Source organism: Salvelinus namaycush, chromosome 11, assembly GCF_016432855.1.
Source record: "Salvelinus namaycush isolate Seneca chromosome 11, SaNama_1.0, whole genome shotgun sequence".
NCBI classification, from domain to species: domain Eukaryota; kingdom Metazoa; phylum Chordata; class Actinopteri; order Salmoniformes; family Salmonidae; genus Salvelinus; species Salvelinus namaycush.
In genome coordinates this window covers 5,135,250-5,157,178 of record NC_052317.1, presented here as the reverse complement: position 1 = coordinate 5,157,178, position 21,929 = coordinate 5,135,250, and the positions used below count along the sequence as shown (strand labels likewise).

General features: G+C 41.5%; 1 protein-coding gene across 4 annotated transcripts in view; it reads left to right on the top strand.

Moving 5' to 3' along the window:
• asap1a (ArfGAP with SH3 domain, ankyrin repeat and PH domain 1a) overlaps positions 1-21,929 on the top strand; it is a 160,725-nt gene that overhangs the window by 77,161 nt on the left and 61,635 nt on the right. For all 4 annotated transcript variants that reach the window (XM_039003654.1, XM_039003651.1, XM_039003655.1 and 1 more), the window contains exons 5-9: positions 757-806; positions 959-1,088; positions 18,807-18,892; positions 19,438-19,513; positions 21,222-21,308. In XM_039003654.1, the coding sequence (XP_038859582.1) occupies positions 757-806; positions 959-1,088; positions 18,807-18,892; positions 19,438-19,513; positions 21,222-21,308 (429 nt within the window). The remainder of the gene's footprint in view (positions 1-756; positions 807-958; positions 1,089-18,806; positions 18,893-19,437; positions 19,514-21,221; positions 21,309-21,929) is intronic.

Below are 21,929 nucleotides of genomic sequence, written 5' to 3'. Positions count from 1 at the left end.
TTGTTGTTGTAATGAATTCTTGTCATGTTTTTTTCCCATCATATTTTAAATAACTTGTGGGAACTACACTTTATGACACGGTCATGAAGCATTGTGACCATCCTGTGTCACTTTACCTGGACTACGAAAATGCACTTTGACACTGTCAAAAGGCATTATGACCATCATATAATAAAAGCCAAATAGGCCTATCACGTACATGCCCTTATATCAGACAAAAAGAGGGTGTCTTGTTCTGCTCCTGAAATCTGCTCCTGCATTCATCCCAGTCACCAGAAACAGAACATTGGGCTAGGTGCATGTCTGACATCAATGTGTGCGCAATTACAATGATCATTTAACATGGTCAATTTCTGAAAATGTTAATTAACATAAACATACTGTTGACACGTAGGCTATGGTGTAATGTAATGTTTTGCCCTTGTGTGGTAGGTTTTGTGGGTTTTGACACTTATTTAGGTGTCATAACAGCCCAAAAATAACGCAATATATGTCACAACAGGTCTAAATATGTGTCATGACAGTGTTATGACCATATTATATGAGCTACCAAAAAGTGTTACCCAAACAAATTGTAGCTCACGATATGTTTATAATTTTTTTAAAAAGCTCTCATGCTAGAAAAGGTGGAAGACCCCGGTTCTATAGGTACGATTGACCACAGTTCCAAAAGAGTGGTTGTACATGATTGAGAAAAATGGTAATATTGATTTATTTGCAATGATTTGATTGGATTCTTTCCTCGTTAATCTTCAGGACATAAAGAAACCGTTTGACAAGGCATTGAAGGACTATGAGGCTAAATTGTAAGTTTGCTTTACTGTACATTTGTGTGTGTGCTTGTGCTTGTGTAAGTCAACAAAAAAAAAATGGTATTGTATTCTTGTATTGTATTCTTGTGACTGTATTTTGAATGTGATCCTTACCTAGAGTGGAATTCTGGATTTTTTTCCCCCAGCACCAAGATTGAGAAGGAGAAGAGGGAGCATGCTAAACAACATGGGATGATCCGGACTGAGATTACCGGAGCTGAGATTGCAGAGGAGATGGAGAAGGAGCGACGTCTCTTCCAGTTACAGATGTGCGAGGTCAGTGAGTTTGTGTGCTTGCGTGTGGATGGGATAACATGTGCACATACTTTCTCTCTCACGCTCTGCTTTAGCTTCTCCCTCTTCCTCCACTCTCTGTGACTGAACAAAAATGTAAACACAACATGTAAAGTGTTTTTCATACGCACAGAAAGCTTATTGCTCTCAAATTTTGTGCACAAATGTGTTTACATCCCTGTTAGTGAGCATTTCTCCTTTGCCAATATAATCCATCCACCTGAGAGGTGTGGCATATCAAGAAGCTGATTAAACACCATGATTATTACACAGGTGCACCTTTTGCTGTGGACAATAAAAGGCCACTCTAAAATGTGCAGTTTTGTCACACAACACAATGCCACAGATTTCCCAAGTTTTGAGGGAGCGTGCAATTGGCATGCTGACTGCAGGAATGTCCTCCAGAGCTGTTGCCAGAGAATTGAATGTTCATTGCTCTACCGTAAGCTGCCTCCAATGTCGTTTTAGAGAATTTGACAGTACATTCAGCCGGCCTCACAACCGCAGGCCACGTGTATTGCATTGTGTGAGCGAGCGGTTTGCTTATGTCAACGTTGTGAACAGAGTGCCCAATGATGGCGTTGGGGTTATGGCATGGGCAGGCATTAGATATGGACAACGAGCACAATTGCATTTTATTGATGGCAATTTGAATGCACAAAAATACAGTGACAAGATCCTCCACATCCGGCTTCTTCACCTGCGAGATCATCTGAGACCAGCCACCCGCACAGCTGATGACAAACTGTCAGAATTTTTTATTGTTTTTTATTTAACCTTTTTTTTAACTAGGCAAGACACTGGGGGTCTTGACCAGGTTCTGGGGGTCTGACTGCAGTTTGGCGTCATAACCGACTTCAGTTGGCAAATGCTCACCTTTGATGGCCACTGTCACGCTGGAGAAGTGTGCTCTTCACAGATGAATCCCGGTTTCAACTGTACCGGGCAGATGGCATGTATGGTGTCATGTGGGTGAGCGGTTTGCTGATGTCAACGTTGTGAACAGAGTGCCCCATGGTGGCGGTGGGGTTAGGGTATGGGCAGGCGTAAGTTACGGACAACAAACACACTTGTGTTTTATCTATGGCAATTTGAATGCACAGAGATTCCGTGACGAGATCCTGATGCCCATTGTCGTGCCATTCCGCCACCATCACCTCATGTTTCAGCATGATAATGCACGGCCCCATTTCGCTAGTATCTGTACACAGTTCCTGGAAGCTGAAAATGTCCCAGTTCTTCCATGGCCTGCATATTCACCAGACATTTCACCGATTGAGATGCTCTGGAGCGGTTCGTCCTTTAAAAGTTGCTGCAGCGCAGCATGCATGGTGCCGCAGAATTCTATGGCACGTTATTTAAGTGTGAACCACTGGTACCATTAATGCTAGTTGGTGCTAGTTTGACCACCAGAGGGCATCTTTGAGAAGCATTTGATAGCCTTCAATAGTGGCTGTACTAGAGAATGCATGCACGCGGGAGACCCGGGGTTAAATTCCCCGACGAGGAGGAAGGAATAGGCTGTCCTTGTAAATAAGAATTTGTCCTTAACTAATTACATGTGTGTTATTTCATAGTTGTGATGTCTTCACTATTATTTTGCAATGTAGAAAATCGTAAAAATAAAGAAAAACCCTGGAATGAGTAGGTGTGTCCAAACTTTTGACTGGTACTAGCTTAATTAATTTAATTAATATTATGGTGTTTCTATTCAAAAAAAAAAAAGAAAAACCCTCTGGGTTTCCGTTAGGATGGAACTAAAAATATGGCGCTGTACAACGTGACGGTCGGGAGTACAGTGCTGTGTTATGTAGCTAAAGAATCCCTGTGTCGTGCGGGCACGTGGGAGACCGGGGTTCAATTCCCCCATGGGGAGGAAGGAGTAGGCTGGCCTTGTAAATAAGAATTTGTTCTTAACTGACTTGCCTAGTTAAATAAAGCTTACACTAAGAGCATAACATTTCTACACCCTAATTTTCTAACTCTAGTCTAACCAATACCCAAACAGAGATTCAGTGAAAATAAAAATCTCATTGATTTATTAAGACCAGTCCCCATGGTTGTCTCAGAGCAACGCGAAACGGTGCTAAAATAGTTGTAGGCTATTGCTTCAAATCCTATTGCTTCTAACTTCAATATGCTCTTTAAATAAATAAGACCTACACCACTTTTAAACGCACATTACTCAGCACTAGTGAGACTCATGTCGCCTACAGTATATGGAAAAATATGACGTGACTCTCCGCCAATAATTACATATAGAGGGTTGGAGGATATTTCTGTAATTCAGTGATATTTATTTCCATAGTAATTCATTATGGATCCGTAACTAAATAAACATCGGCATTTTGAAAGGGTATTTGTATCATTATTTTATTAACAAAAGCATGAAGATGCCATTATTAGTTACATTGTTTTAGTTTGAACGTGCAGACTGGCACTAAGAACAGAACAGCGGGAACGTTTCCCTAGTCAGCTCCATTATTAGTGCAATGCCCCTTAAAGTGTTGCCGGGGTGGGGGTCCACTCCCTCTTCCTCCCTTCCCCATGGGCTAGGTCGGTCTTCTGTGCACGGCTCTGCGGCCCATCCCGTGCCCCCTGCCCATCCCGTGCCTTGAACCTCGCGTGCTTTCAGTGGATACAGCTGGAGAACTGCAAGGCAATCTCATTCGGGAACCATGAACAATATTGTCACGTTCCTGACCTGTTTTCTCTTGTTTTGTATTTATTTAGTATGGTCAGGGCGTGAGTTGGGTGGGTTGTCTGTGTTGTTTTCTATGTTGGGGTTTTGTGCGTTCGGCCTGGTATGATTCTCAATCAGAGGCAGCTGTCAATCGGGGCACACGCGGAGTGGGTACTTGGTTACATGTCACTGCTTATCGAAAGTAAATCTGAACCACTTTCAGTTCAACTCGTTATTGTCAGGATTGTTTTTGACAATGGTTAAGCTGTCTCTTTTATGACTGAATGTCTGTGGTTGGAATGCAAAAATTAAGAGAACTAAATGTTTGGACTTAATGCGCCGTGAAAATGTTGATATTGCGTTTATCCAGGAATCTCATTTGCGAGTAGAAGATATCCGATTAGGTGTATAAAGTTGCTGCTTCGACTAGTGGACCCACGAAGTCCAAAGGTACGAATTGGTCTTAGGGGCAGATATGAATGCAGTTTTCTATCTCAAGCTTGATAGATCCACGCAAACTTTTTTCACATGCCCAACAATCAGCATCATTAGTGTTGTATGCAATGACGGAACATCTCAATATCTCTGATGTATGGCGAGTTCGGAATCCAGGCATCAAAGATTATACCTGTGTTTCTTCGTATCACAAATCATACTCTAGAATTGATTGTTTTCTATTATTGCGTACTCTTAAGGTCCACAAGGTTTACATGAATGGCTACTAAAGGGTTTATCAGAGACTTCACATCATCTTTTGCGTCCCACCTCAATAAAGCCTGGAATCACAGAATCAAGTTATTGGAGACAAAATTAAAGTCACTTGAACAGAACCTGAAAAGGAATTAAACTGGAACTGAATGATTTGTTAAGGAGGAGAGCTGAGTTCATCATGCATAGAGTGAGGCAGAACTAGTATTTTAATGGGAGCAAACCAAGCAAACCAAGCCTCAAATCTTGTACTTCTATAGAATCTATTCAATCCCCATCTAAAGGCTTACTTTCTGATCCACAGGAAATTAATGCAACATTTCAGTGTTTTTACCAGGAGTTATATAGATGTTCTATCAAGTTTGAGCCAGACAAACGCAAGCAGTTTTTAGATACTCTTGATTTGCCCGTATTAGATGAGAAGCAATCTGCGGATCTAGGCCGACCCATCTCATTAGAGGAACTGGAGTCAGCGCTGAAAGGTGCTAAAAATGGTCAATCACCTGGCCCGGATGGCATTCCACCTCAACTGTTACTACATTTTTGGGGCATTTTTGGACCACTATTACCAGGATGTCTTGCTCCCAGACAGGCTAAATAACTTTTTTGCTCGCTTTGAGGACAATACAGTGCCACTGACACGGCCCGCTACCAAAACCTGCGGGCTCTCCTTCACTGCAGCCGAGGTGAGTAAAACATTTAAACGTGTTAACCCTCGCAAGGCTGCAGGCCCAGACGGCATTCCCAGCCGCGTCCTCAGAGCATGCGCAGACCAGCTGGCTGGTGTGTTTACGGACATATTCAATCAATCCCTATCCCAGTCTGCTGTTCCCACATGCTTCAAGAGGGCCACCATTGTTCCTGTTCCCAAGAAAGCTAAGGTAACTGAGCTAAACGACTACCGCCCCGTAGCACTCACTTCCGTCATCATGAAGTGCTTTGAGAGACTAGTCAAGGACCATATCACCTCCACCCTACCTGACACCCTAGACCCACTCCAATTTGCTTACCGACCCAATAGGTCCACAGACGACGCAACCACACTGCACACTGCCCTAACCCATCTGGACAAGAGGAATACCTATGTGAGAATGCTGTTCATCGACTACAGCTCAGCATTTAACACCATAGTACCCTCCAAACTCGTCATCAAGCTCGAGACCCTGGGTCTCGACCTCGCCCTGTGCAACTGGGTCCTGGACTTCCTGACGGGCTGCCCCCAGGTGGTGAGGGTAGGTAACAACATCTCCACCCCGCTGATCCTCAACACCGGGGCCCCACAAGGGTGCGTTCTGAGCCCTCTCTTGTACTCCCTGTTCACCCACGACTGCGTGGCCATGCACGCCTCCAACTCAATCATCAAGTTTGCGGACGACACTACAGTGGTAGGCTTGATTACCAACAACGACGAGACGGCCTACAGGGAGGAGGTGAGGGCCCTCGGAGTGTGGTGTCAGGAAAATAACCTCACACTCAATGTCAACAAAACAAAGGAGATGATTGTGGACTTCAGGAAACAGCAGAGGGAGCACCCCCCTATCCACATCGACGGGACAGTAGTGGAGAAGGTGGAAAGTTTTAAGTTCCTCGGTGTACACATCACGGACAAACTGAATTGGTCCACCCACACAGACAGCGTTGTGAAGAAGGCGCAGCAGTGCCTCTTCAACCTCAGGAGGCTGAAGAAATTCGGCTTGTCACCAAAAGCACTCACAAACTTCTACAGATGCACAATCGAGAGCATCCTGTCGGGCTGTATCACCGCCTGGTACGGCAACTGCTCCGCCCACAACCGTAAGGCTCTCCAGAGGGTAGTGAGGTCTGCACAACGCATCACCGGGGGCAAACTACCTGCCCTCCAGGACACCTACACCACCCGATGTCACAGGAAGGCCATAAAGATCATCAAGGACAACAACCACCCAAGCCACTGCCTGTTCACCCCGCTATCATCCAGAAGGCGAGGTCAGTACAGGTGCATCAAAGCAGGGACCGAGAGACTGAAAAACAGCTTCTATCTCAAGGCCATCAGACTGTTAAACAGCCACCACTAACATTTAGTGGCCGCTGCCAACATACTGACTCAACTCCAGCCACTTTAATAATGGGAATTGATGGAAATTATGTAAAAATGTGCCACTTTAAACAATGCCACTTAATATAATGTTTACATACCCTACATTACTCATCTCATATGTATATGTATATAATGTACTCTATATCATCTACTGCATCTTGCCATCTTTATGTAATACATGTATCACTAGCCACTTTAAACTATGCCACTTTATGTTTACATACCCTACATTACTCATCTCATATGTATATACTGTACTCTATACCATCTACTGCATCTTGCCTATGCCGTTCTGTACCATCACTCATTCATATATCTTTATGTACATATTCTTTATCCCTTTACACTTTTGTGTATAAGGTAGTAGTTGTGGAATTGTTAGGTTAGATTACTTGTTGGTTATTACTGCATTGTCGGAACTAGAAGCACAAGCATTTCGCTACACTCGCATTAACATCTGGTAACCATGTGTATGTGACAAATAAAATTTGATTTGATTTATTGGAGTCAATTAATTCTGCCATCGCCAAGTTTTTTTTTCATGAGCATACTATCTCTGCATTAATCTCTCTACTGACAAATTATCGTCCGATATCTAATTTATTCTGACCAAAAATTGTATTAAAATCAAAATCAAATTGTATTGGTCACATACACATGGTTAGCAGATGTTAATGCGAGTGTAGCGAAGTGCTTGTGAAAAAAGCATTGGTGTTACGAATGGAAAAGATTTTGGATAAGTGGATTCACATGGACCAGTCAGGTTTTATGAAAGGTCGACTTGCAGCTGACAACGTCCGTCGATTTAATGCATGTAATACATGACACACAACAGCTGGACACACTGTGTGCTGTGCTGTCTCTAGGTGCCGAGAAGGCTTTTGGCAGGCTTGAATGGTACTACTTGTGGGCTGTCTTGGAGAAATTTGGTTTAGGAAATAATTTTATCGATATGTTTTTTGTGTGTTATATGCTAACCCTGTTGCTATGGTTTCTACTAATGGCATACACTCAAGTCCATTCCCTATTTTTCGGGGATGTAGACAAGGAGAAAGCTTATCCCCAATGTTATTAATTTTGCTGCTAGAGTATTTAGCACAACATCTAAGGCAGAATGTAATTGCTTCTCCTATACTGATTAAATCCTCTCATATCATACCACTATGCGGATGATATTCTCTTATATATGACAGATATTAAGAATTCAATCTCATCTTTATAATCCACATTTGAACAATTCAAATTGCTGTTCTGGTATATGATAAATTGGACAAAATCAACATTAATGTTACTGAATGAAGCGACCAAGAACGTTTAACTTCCCTCAACAATTCCTATGAAAACACAGTTCACTTATTTGGGTATTAGTATACGAACATATCTGCATGGTCTGGTGAAGTTTAATTATGACAGAATTTACCAGTCAACAGTTTGGACACACCGACTCATTCAAGGGTTTTTATTTATTTTGTCGTGTCTTTACTATCGTGAATGTGATGATGATTATTTTATCAAATCAATTAACTATGTTTAATTATTACAATGATTAAATTAATCCTGTAACAAGTAACTCATTTGCAATCTTGGGGCACCACGGAAATAGTTTATTTAACGAGTTACCGTTTTCCGAATAAACTCTTAATGATATTAAGATCTCTTACATTTCAGTCATCAATCAGTCTTTAAATAATTGTTACCTTCTATCAGTCTCATTCTGAATGTCGCAAAATCCTTGGATATCTGCACAAACCCTAGCATAAATGATGAATCAGCTATATACAAATTGGCTTAATTATTTATTTACTAACTAACTAAATAATCACACAGAATTACACGAACACACAAACAGAATAGCTTACACGTTGATTACTACATAATGCCACAAAGTCGCTAGTGGACTAAACCGATATGACGGCTTGTTACACAAAATGGCGGATTCAAAAGAGAGGAAAAGGGAGGGGCATGTAAGAAAGAGCGGGAGAAAAAGTCAAAGGACTTCACTAACGTACATACAGTTGAGAACTATGCTCATGGAAATGTGAATAATTTGCACAATTCGAAAGAATTGCAATGTACATATTTACGTGTGTATGTCTTTGTTGTCTCTCTGTTGAAATCGCTGGTCCGTCTGGGGAGTAATTTGACAAAGTCTCTGGTTTGTTCACCAGAGAGCAAGGTCTTTCGTAGTTGTAGCTCTGTTATAATGATACGTCAGACATACCAATGGTCGTTTGATAGGGACATGTTCTTTAGAATGGATATTTCAGAGAACCAGGTTCTCAGTCAAGTTTACTGGACTAAAGTACTTAAACAGCTACAGACTGAATGTTCCTGTGTAGTCTTCATCTAGTCCTTTAACTTCCCTTTCGTTGTGTGGGAGAGAGAGAGAGAGAGTTCCTGCAGGTATTTATGACCGTCATCAAACTGTAGTGGGAGAGGGAGGGGGAGGGAAGTGCCAGATCCACCAATGATCCTCACCCAAAAGGGCAAGTCATGACAATTGTACTATTTTTTACATTGTTGAGTAATAGTGAACCAAAAAAGTGTTAAACAAATCAAAATATATTTTATATTTGAGGTTCTTCAAAGTAGCCACCCTTTGCCTTGATGACAGCTTTGCTCACTCTTGGCTTTCTCTCAACCAGCTTCACCTGGAATGCTTTTCGAACAGTCTTGAAGGAGTTCCCACATATGCTGAGCACGTGTTGGCTGCTTTTCCTTCACTCTGCTGTCCAACTCATCCCAAACCATCTCAATTGGGTTGAGGTCGGGTGATTGTGGAGGCCAGGTCATCTGATGCAGCACTCCATCATTCTCCTTCTTGTTCAAATAGCCCTTACACAGCCTGGAGGTGTGTTGGGTCATTGTCCTGTTGAAAAACAAATGATAGCCCCCTAAACCAGATGGGATCGTGTATCACTGCAGAATGCTGTGGTTGCCATGCTGGTTAAGTGTACTTTGAATTCTAAATAAATAACAGACAGTGTCACCAGCAAAGCACCCTCACACCAACACACCTCCTCCTCCATGCTTCATGGGGTGGGAACCACACATTCAGAGATCATCCGTTCACCTACTCTGCGTCTCACAAAGACACCTCTGAACAGTTGATGTTGAGATGTTTCTGTTACATTAACTCTGTGAAGCATTTATTTGGGCTGGTAACTGTAATGAACTTATCCTCTGCAGCAGAGGTAACTTTGGGTCTTCCATTCCTGTGGCGGTCCTCATGAGAGCCAGTTTCATCAATCATAGTGTTTGATGGTTTTTGCAACTGTTCTGGAAGAAACTTTCAAAGTTCTTGAAATTGTCCAAATTGACTGACCTTCATGACTTAAAGTAATGATGGACTGTCGTTTCTCTTTGCTTATTTGAGGTGTTCTTACCATAATATGGACTTGGTCTTTTACCAAATAGGGTTATCTTCTGTATACCACCCCTACCTTGTCACAATACAACTGATTGGCTCAATGGCATTAAGAAGGAAAGACATTCCACAAATTAACTTTTAACAAGGCTCACCTGTTAATTGAACTGCATTCCAGGTGACTACCTCGTAAAGCTGGTTGAGAGAATGCCAAGATTGTGCAAAGCTGTCATCAAGGCAAAGGGTGGATACTTTGAAGAATCTCATATGTTAGCAATTTATGTTATTCTTCAATAACACAAACTCCAAAGGAAATCAGGGGGAGAAAAATATGTTTATTCAGAGAGGACAAATCAAGATGTTATGTTGGGAGTCAGATGTTCAGTCTCCCTGTCCTCAGCTTTTCCCCCCCAGAACAAAGGACAGGATGCCACTTATAACCCCCCACCCTAGCCTGGGGTTGACCAATCAGAAGTCCTTGCAGGACAATTTGGCCAAATAACAAGTCTCCCACTCCAGACTCAATGTACAGACCAATGAAAATGTGGCCCAGGTAGAACACGTCGCTCTGAGTTCAGGAGTGACATTCCACAGATTCTAACAGGTGCTGAGCTGAAACCCAACTCCTATTTACAATTCGCTATTGACCAGTAGTACTCTAGTTTTTTAGTCCTCTCAAACTCTGCGTTGTGTTTTTATCTTCCAACTATTATTACACTCCCCCCTAGACCATTTTTAAGATGTCTTTTTAGAAAACATGAAAAAATAGACTGTTAAAAACATCCGTAGTAAGCATAAACTCATTTACATTAAACACCTTGCATTTCTATAAAACACAAAGGCCATGTTCTACTTGCCGTTGCCGTAAGAAATTAGATTTCACACAAAGTTATAGAAAAGAGGTATTAACAGTTGCGATGACACACCTGAGGGAGCATGGTTCATTACAGCAATGAGGACAGTTACCACGGGCACATTGACCACAATCATGAGGCTTGGTGTGATGATGAAGACCCTTATGATCCCCCACCACATTCTGGTGAACACCACTGACGCCCATCTCCAAAAGGACACAGTTGATGAATCTTAGGGGATATCACGTAACCATCAGATTTTAGCAGACAAACATTGGGCAATAGCACACTTGATAACCTGGATGAGGATAAGAAAAATAACCACAACTCCCACTATTGGAAGTCTCATGCTCACCAAAAAAACGTTCCCATGTACCGAATGTGGAAGACAACCACATGACTAAGCCTAAATCATCTGGATTGTACTCATGATATTTAGAGCCCTCAGTCCTGATATTTTGGATTAGGTCAGTTATATCCTCAGAATGATCAGGAATGTAAGTACAGCATTCAGCACCAATAACAGCACATGTACCCCCTTGTGCGGACAGAAGATAATCCAGGGCCAAACGATTTTGCATGGCCACAGTCCGAATGGCAACCATCTCAGCTGTAATTAACTCAAGACTCTCAACTGTACAATTCGCTACGACTTCCAGAGTTAGCCATATTAATAACTTCCTGTGCTATTTTAGAAATACCATAAGAGGAAAACACAATTGCAATGATCAAAATTGCAATCTCTCCGTTTCTGTAATCACACGTTTATGACGGTGTGAAAACGGAGAATTCACAGATTGTCTTGGGTACAACATATCCCAAATAACACGACCCTTAATAACACGACCCTTAATAACACGACCCTTAACAACACGACCCTTAACAACACGACCCTTAACAACACGACCCTTAACAACACGACCCTTAACAACACAACCCTTAATAACATGACCCTTAATAACGCGACCCTTGCCACAACTCCTCCAGCACCTATCTGCAGAACTAGGTACTCTCGCATGTTGATACTCAGCATTCTTACCCAAATTAGTACCAATAATCGGCTCATACCAATTAACATCTCTCCATATACCCAACATTTCACTCTGGTTAAAAGGAATAATCCTTAATGGAATACCTGCCCTTGATGTGAATGGAGCATACGTACAAACCCAACATCTACTTTGACTACTGTGGCATAGTGTAGAGAGAGAGCTAGAAACATATTGACGCCCGCGTGTCCCTCATCCAGCTGATCCATCTCTGTTAGAAATGGAAACACCAACCACATCCTGTATTAGGAGGAAACTCACAAGGAAAATAATTTCAAACATCTTTCACTTGTCTGCAAGACTATAATATCCAATCATCTTATTGTCAAGGTAATCATTCACAAAGTCCTTTAAAAGTGACGAGCTCTTCCACACTGGTATCAGTCCCACATAGATAACTATTAGACATAACCAGCTCTTCCACACTGGTATCAGTCCCACATAGATAACTATTAGACATGACCAGCTCTTCCAAACTGGTATCAGTCCCATAGATAACTATTAGACATGACCAGCTCTTCCACACTGGTATCAGTCCCATAGATAACTATTAGACATGACCAGCTCTTCCAAACTGGTATCAGTCCCATAGTTAACTATTAGACATGACCAGCTCTTCCACACTGTTATCAGTCCCATAGATAACTATTAGACATGACCAGCTCTTCCACACTGGTGTCAGTCCCATAGATAACTATTAGACATGACCAGCTCTTCTACACTGGTATCAATCCCATAGATAACTATTAGACATGACCAGCTCTTCCACACTGGTATCAATCCCATAGATAACTATTAGACATGACCAGCTCTTCTACACTGGTATCAATCCCATAGATAACTATTAGACATGACCAGCTCTTCCACACTGGTATCAGTCTCATAGATAACTATTAGACATGACCAGCTCTTCACACTGGTATCAGTCCCATAGATAACTATTAGACATGACCAGCTCTTCCACACTGGTATCAGTCCCATAGATAACTATTAGACATGACCAGCTCTTCCACACTGGTATCAGTCCCATAGATAACTATTAGACATGACCAACTCTTCTACACTGGTATCAGTCCCATAGATAACTATTAGACATGACCAACTCTTCTACACTGGTATCAGTCCCATAGATAACTATTAGACATGACCAACTCTTCTACACTGGTATCAGTCCCATAGATAACTATTAGACATGACCAGCTCTTCTACACTGGTATCAATCCCATAGATAACTATTAGACATGACCAGCTCTTCCACACTGGTATCAGTCTCATAGATAACTATTAGACATGACCAGCTCTTCCACACTGGTATCAGTCTCATAGATAACTATTAGACATGACCAGCTCTTCTACACTGGTATCAGTCTCATAGATATCTATTAGACATGACCAGCTCTTCTACACTGGTATCAGTCTCATAGATATCTATTAGACATGACCAGCTCTTCCACACTGGTGTCAGTCCCATAGATAACTATTAGACATGACCAGCTCTTCTACACTGGTATCAATCCCATAGATAACTATTAGACATGACCAGCTCTTCCACACTGGTATCAATCCCATAGATAACTATTAGACATGACCAGCTCTTCTACACTGGTATCAATCCCATAGATAACTATTAGACATGACCAGCTCTTCCACACTGGTATCAGTCTCATAGATAACTATTAGACATGACCAGCTCTTCAACACTGGTATCAGTCCGGTAGATAACTATTAGACATGACCAGCTCTTCCACACTGGTATCAGTCCCATAGATAACTATTAGACATGACCAGCTCTTCCACACTGGTATCAGTCCCATAGATAACTATTAGACATGACCAGCTCTTCCACACTGGTATCAGTCCCATAGATAACTATTAGACATGACCAACTCTTCTACACTGGTATCAGTCCCATAGATAACTATTAGACATGACCAACTCTTCTACACTGGTATCAGTCCCATAGATAACTATTAGACATGACCAACTCTTCTACACTGGTATCAGTCCCATAGATAACTATTAGACATGACCAGCTCTTCCACACTGGTATCAGTCCCATAGATATCTATTAGACATGACCAGCTCTTCCACACTGGTATCAGTCCCATAGATAACTATTAGACATGACCAGCTCTTCCACACTGGTATCAGTCCCATAGATAACTATTAGACATGACCAGCTCTTCCATACTGGTATCAGTCACATAGATAACTATTAGACATGACCAGCTCTTCAACACTGGTATCAGTCCCATAGATAACTATTAGACATGACCAGCTCTTCCACACTGGTATCAGTCCCATAGATAACTATTAGACATGACCAGCTCTTCCACACTGTTATCAGTCCCATAGATAACTATTAGACATGACCAGCTCTTCCACACTGGTATCAGTCTCATAGATAACTATTAGACATGACCAGCTCTTCAACACTGGTATCAGTCCGGTAGATAACTATTAGACATGACCAGCTCTTCCACACTGGTATCAGTCTCATAGATAACTATTAGACATGACCAGCTCTTCAACACTGGTATCAGTCCGGTAGATAACTATTAGACATGACCAGCTCTTCCACACTGGTATCAGTCTCATAGATAACTATTAGACATGACCAGCTCTTCAACACTGGTATCAGTCCGGTAGATAACTATTAGACATGACCAGCTCTTCCACACTGGTATCAGTCTCATAGATAACTATTAGACATGACCAGCTCTTCCACACTGGTATCAGTCCGGTAGATAACTATTAGACATGACCAGCTCTTCCACACTGGTATCAGTCCCATAGATAACTATTAGACATGACCAGCTCTTCCACACTGGTATCAGTCCCATAGATAACTATTAGACATGACCAGCTCTTCCACACTGGTATCAGTCCCACATATAACTATTAGACATGACCAGCTCTTCCACACTGGTATCAGTCCCATAGATAACTATTAGACATGACCAGCTCTTCTACACTGGTATCAGTCCCACATATAACTATTAGACATGACCAGCTCTTCCACACTGATATCAGTCCCACATATAACTATTAGACATGACCAGCTCTTCCACACTGGTATCAGTCTCATAGATAACTATTAGACATGACCAGCTCTTCTACACTGGTATCAGTCTCATAGATATCTATTAGACATGACCAGCTCTTCTACACTGGTATCAGTCTCATAGATATCTATTAGACATGACCAGCTCTTCCACACTGGTGTCAGTCCCATAGATAACTATTAGACATGACCAGCTCTTCCACACTGGTATCAGTCTCATAGATAACTATTAGACATGACCAGCTCTTCAACACTGGTATCAGTCCGGTAGATAACTATTAGACATGACCAGCTCTTCCACACTGGTATCAGTCTCATAGATAACTATTAGACATGACCAGCTCTTCCACACTGGTATCAGTCCCATAGATAACTATTAGACATGACCAGCTCTTCCACACTGGTATCAGTCCCATAGATAACTATTAGACATGACCAGCTCTTCCACACTGGTATCAGTCCCATAGATAACTATTAGACATGACCAGCTCTTCTACACTGGTATCAGTCCCATAGATAACTATTAGACATGACCAGCTCTTCCACACTGGTATCAGTCCCATAGATAACTATTAGACATGACCAGCTCTTCCACACTGGTATCAGTCCCATAGATAACTATTAGACATGACCAGCTCTTCCACACTGGTATCAGTCCCATAGATAACTATTAGACATGACCAGCTCTTCAACACTGGTATCAGTCCGGTAGATAACTATTAGACATGACCAGCTCTTCTACACTGGTATCAGTCACATAGATAACTATTAGACATGACCAGCTCTTCCACACTGATATCAGTCCCACATATAACTATTAGACATGACCAGCTCTTCCATACTGGTATCAGTCCCATAGATATCTATTAGACATGACCAGCTCTTCTACACTGGTATCAGTCCCATAGATAACTGTTAGAATACTGAGAACATACAGTTGAAGTCAGAAGTTTACATACACCTGAGCCAAATTAATTTAATCTCAGTTTTTCACAATTCCTGACATTTAATCCTAGTTAAAAGTCCCTGTTTTAGGTGAGTTAGGATCACCACTTTATTTTAAGAATGTGAAATAGTAGTAGAATAGTAGTATAATAGTAGAGAGAATTATTTATTTCAGTTTTTATTTCTTTCATCATATTCCCAGTGGGTCAGAAGTTTACATACACTCAATTAGCAATTGGTAGCGTTGCCTTTAAATTGTATAACCTGGGTCAAACGTTTCGGGTAGCCTTCCACAAGCTTTGTGGGCCTCCTTGCTCGCACACGAGCCTCGTTGCTCGCACACGCTTTTTCAGTTCTGCCCACACATTTTCTATAGGATTGAGGTTAGGGCTTTGTGATGGCCACTCTAATACCTTGACTTTGTTGTCCTTAAGCCATTTTGCCACAACTTTGGAAGTATGCTTGGGGTCATTGTCCATTTGGAAGACCCATTTGCGACCAAGCTTTAACTTCCTGACTGATGTCTTGAGATGTTGCTTCAATATATCCACATAATTTTCATTTCTCATGATGCCATCTATTTTGTGAAGTGCACCAGTCCCTCCTACAGCAAAGCAGCCCCACAAACATGATGCTGCCACCCCCGTGCTTCACGGTTTGGATGGGGTTCTTCGGCTTGCAAGTCTCCCCCTTTTTCCTCCAAACATAACGATGGTCATTATGGCCAAACAGTTCTATTTTTGTTTCATCAGACTTGAAACCTGATCTGCCTTGCCCAATTCAGTGTGAGAGGGAACAGAGGGGCCACAGGTGGGGGTCACGTCTTACTTTTTCACCCGTGTCTCCTCTTCTACTTTGAAATGGTTATGAACAGTGAATTTCATGTTCACATCCGGAAGAGCTGTTCCACCCTTTTCCAGAGTGGTTTTCTCACTTAACAATGACATGACATTAATGTCAAAAGTTGTATAATATATGTCTCTATGTTTATATATTTATTTAACCCCTTTTGAGGACCCAAACCTCTTCTAGAACACATTGTTTATGTAGGGCCTGGCTACCCATAACTTATGTTCACTCAAAGCTTGTTGAATGCTTACAAGGTTTACATTAACCACACGTGTAAAAATTGCTACTCAACTAGCAATTCACTTCTATGCAACAAGGTTTCACCCCCCAAAAAATCTTCTCAACTAGCAACTCACTTCTATACAACAAGAAGGTTTCACAAAAACAGATGCCTCCAACCTTTTCGTAGAGTAAGGCCTCCAACCTTTTCGTAGAGTAAGGCCTCCAACCTTTTCGTAGAGTAAGGCCTCCAACCTTTTCGTAGAGTAAGGCCTCCAACCTTTTCGTAGAGTAAGGCCTCCAACCTTTTCGTAGAGTAAGGCCTCCAACCTTTTCGTAGAGTAAGGCCTCCAACCTTTTCGTAGAGTAAGGCCTCCAACCTTTTCGTAGAGTAACAAAGGACTTGAACACTTATACATCACAGATACACATCACTCATTGCATGCACTATTTTAACCTGAGTTGGTTCTTTTAAAATGACATTGGTCTAGAGTCACCAAGCATTTCTGCCATCAATCAGGAGATTAAGAGTTGACTCCCCAAAGTGGGTTATGTACAGCCTTCTCTCTTTCTCTGGATAAACACACAGTTGATAAGTTTTCGTTTTGTTAGAAATGCATGCTATAATTTGGTCCTATTATTTCTAATACAATAGAGAATTTTCAGAAGGTTGAAGAGTGTAGGTGGTAACTGGAAATTACATCTCCATACCACTCTATGGCATAACAAGGCTATTACTTCCGGTAATAAACCTTGTGAGTCTAGAGCCTGGTCGGCAAAAGAGATAAATAATCTAGGGGAGATATTCAACTCAAAGGGTCTTCTTAGTTTTCAGTTACTTTGTCTTCGTTTTGATATGCAAGGGCCGTCATTCTTTCTATATCTTAGACTGCTGTCAGCTCTTCTTCCCTATGGGGTTCTATATCTTAGACTGGGGTCAGCACTACTTCCCTATGGGGTTCTATATCTTAGACTGGGGTCAGCACTACTTCCCTATGGGGTTCTATATCTTAGACTGGGGTCAGTGCTTCTTCCCTAATAGGGTTCTATATCTTAGACTGGGGTCAGCACTACTTCCCTATGGGGTTCTATATCTTAGACTGGGGTCAGTGCTTCTTCCCTATGGGGTTCTATATCTTAGACTGGGGTCAGCGCTTCATCCCTATGGGGTTCTATATCTTAGACTGGGGTCAGTGCTTCTTCCCTATGGGGTTCTATATCTTAGACTGGGGTCAGCACTACTTCCCTATGGGGTTCTATATCTTAGACTGGGGTCAGTGCTTCTTCCCTATGGGGTTCTATATCTTAGACTGGGGTCAGTGCTTCTTCCCTATGGGGTTCTATATCTTAGACTGGGGTCAGTGCTTCTTCCCTATGGGGTTCTATATCTTAGACTGGGGTCAGCTCTTCTTCCCTAATAGGGTTCTATATCTTAGACTGGGGTCAGCACTACTTCCCTATGGGGTTCTATATCTTAGACTGGGGTCAGCGCTTCTTCCCTATGGGGTTCTATATCTTAGACTGGGGTCAGTGCTTCTTCCCTATGGGGTTCTATATCTTAGACTGGGTTCAGCGCTTGATCCCAATGGGGTTCTATATCTTAGACTGGGGTCAGTGCTTCTTCCCTATGGGGTTCTATATCTTAGACTGGGGTCAGTGCTTCTTCCCAATGGGGTTCTATATCTTAGACTGCTGTCAGCGCTTCATCCCATTGGGGTATCTTAGACTGCGGTCAAACATTGGAAAAATAACTTTGGGATTTGTGTGCCATACAATTGAAAAGTTTAGATGACTGGTTTCTGATTGTAAATGTTTTACAATTGTTTTGTTTTGCGTGAGAGGCTTTCATTCCAAATATCTTCCATTTTTCTTCATGTCCCAACAGTACCTCATCAAAGTGAATGAGATCAAAACTAAGAAGGGAGTTGACCTGCTCCAGAACCTCATAAAGTACTACCATGCACAGTGCAAGTAAGTATACTGACACAACTTCCAGCTCATACTTAAAGGCCGTGTTAATCTATTAATCAATCGATATCTTTATTGTCCCAATGGGGACATTTGTAGCGCAGTCAGGGATGCAACATTAAAAACAATAACCATACAACAGATGTACACATACGATAAATAGTATGAGATCAGTTACACTCTTAAAATCATCAAATAGGAGCCATTTATTTGTGCCCCATGCTGATTATGGGATGTATTGTGAGTGGAAGGGATGAGTGGTTTTTGGGTTACTTAGACACATATTGTTGGTTGAGGGAGTACTATCAGTGTTGTTGTCGGGTTAGCGGTTGCGGTTAAAATATCAACTTCCGTAAGGTTGCTGCATGGCAAAGGCAACACAAGTGTTGGACTAATCAAACGTATGTGAATGGCAAACAAACTTTCCACGTTAGATAACTGGACTTCAGAATGCAAACCATTGTATTGTGAAAGCAAAATGTATTTAAAAAAAGATGTTTATGTGTATATGCTTATGCTAGAAAACCAGACTACTCTTTCTCCTTCAGCTTTTTTCAGGATGGATTGAAAACCGCAGACAAGTTGAAGCAGTATATTGAGAAGCTTGCAGCTGACCTGTATAATGTAGGTGACATTTACATTTAAAAATTATGAGATAAAAGGCTACATTGGTCTCTCTGCTGTATGGCTTAATGTGTTCATCTGCAGTACCAGTCAAAAGTTTGGACACCTACTCATTCAAGGGCTTTTCTTTATTTTGACTATTTTCTACATTGTAGAAAAAATAGTGAAGACATCAAAACTATGAAATAACACATGTGGAATCATGTAGCAACCCAAAAAGTGTTACACAAATCAAAATATATTTTATATTCTTCAAAGTAGCCACCCTTTGCCTTGATGACAGCTTTGCACATTCTTGGCATTCTCTCAACCAGCTTCATGATGAATGCTTTTCCAACAGCCTCGAAGGAGTTCCCACATATGCTGAGCACTTGTTGGCTGCTTGTCTTTCACTCTGCGGTTCAATACATCCCAAACCATCTCAACTGGGTTGAGATCGGGTGGTTGTGGAGGCCAGGTCATCTGATGCAGCACTCCGTCACTCTCCTTATTGGTCAAATAGTCCTTACATAGCCTGGAGGTGTGTTTTGGGTCATTGTCCTGTTGAAAAACAAATGATAGTCCCACTAAGCGCAAAGCAGATGGGATGGCGTATCGCTGCAGAATGCTGTGGTAGCCATGTTGGTTAAGTGTGCCTTGAATTCAAAATAAATCACATAGTTTTACCAGCAAAGCACCATCACACCTCCTCCTCCATGCTTCATGATGGGAACCACATTTGCGGAGATCATCCGTTCACCTACTCTGTGTCTCACAAAGACAAGGAGGTTGGAACCAAAAATCTCAAATTTGGACTCATCAGACCAAAGGACAGATTTCCACCGGTATAATGTACATTACTTGTGTTTCTTGGCCCAAGCATGTCTCTTCTTCTTATTGGTGTCCTTTAGTTGTGGTTTCTTTGCAGCAATTCGACCATGAAGGCCTGATTCACGCAGTATCCTCTGAACAGTTGATTTTGAGATGTCTGTTACTTGACCTCTGTAGCATATATTTGGGCTTCAATCTGAAGTGCAGTTAACTCTAATGAATTTATCCTCTGCTGCAGAAGTAACACTGGGTCTTCATTTCCTGTGGCTGTCCTCATGAGAGCCAGTTTCATCATAGCACTTGATGATTTTTGCGACTGCACAAAGTTCCTGAAATTTTCCAGATCTATTGACCTTCAATTGCTGCATGTCTTAAAGTAATGATGGACTGTCATTTCTCTTTGCTTATTTGAGCTGTTCTTGTCATAATATGGACATGGTCTTTTACCAAATAGGGCTATCTTCTGAATACCATCCCTACCTTGTCACAACACAACTGATTGGCTCAAACACATTAACAAATTAACTTTTAACAAGGCGCACCAGTTAATTGAAATGCATTCCAGGTGACTACCTCATGAAGCTGGTTGAGAGAATGCCAAGAGTGTGCACAACTGTTATCAAGGCAAAGGGTGGCTACTTTGAAGAATCTAAAATATGTTTTGATTTGTTTAACACTTTTTGGTTACTACATGATTCCATATGTCTTATTTCATAGTTTGATGTCTTCAATATTATTCTACAATGTAAAAAATAGGAAAAATAAAGAAAAACCCTTGATATGAGTAGGTATGTCCAATCTTTTGACTGGTACTGTATATCTATCCAATCATTGTATGTGGTGATTTGATTGTCACTGATGGGGATTTGTAGTGATGTGAATGGTTCTCACTCCACAGATTAAGCAGACCCAGGATGAGGAGAAGAAGCAGTTGACGGCCCTAAGAGACCTCATTAAATCATCTCTGCAGCTGGACCAAAAGGAGGTAGCTCTTTTTGTCTAACAAACCATGGGAGTGCAGCAGGGCACCATACTTAGACCAATGTTTATTTGGATTTTGTTATTGGCCCTGCCTATGCCATATTGTTGACTTTTATAGTGTGATTTTGTATCTTTGGGTAATGCTCTAACATTTCTCTAAAATACAGCTGTTGTCTTAAACATAAATAATCTTCTATGACCATTTCTATCTGCTAACATTGAGTTCTCAAGTTCTCAATGAAATGGAAATATATCAGTCAATCCTTTCATTATTTCTCATATTACCTAAGACTATCCATTCCTTCTACCTCCATACTTTCCTTCCTCATCTGACTCAAACGCATAAGAATCATAACCCAAACCCATTTCAACAGTCCATTGTTCTATACTTTTCTGCATAAGAAGTGCAATAACAGTAACGAAGAAAGTCATGTCTCATACCCACTGAGCCGTGTTTTGCATAGCGGCCAGGGAAACACTGTCATGTCCACCAGGAGGTACTGTATATGCTGTATCCAGCAGTTACATAAAACATGTATGAGATCAAGTCTCTCACCTAATGTATCTCCCACTTGGAGCACACTGCAGTTCTACCAAAGTGTACCTGATAATAGACCTCCGGTAT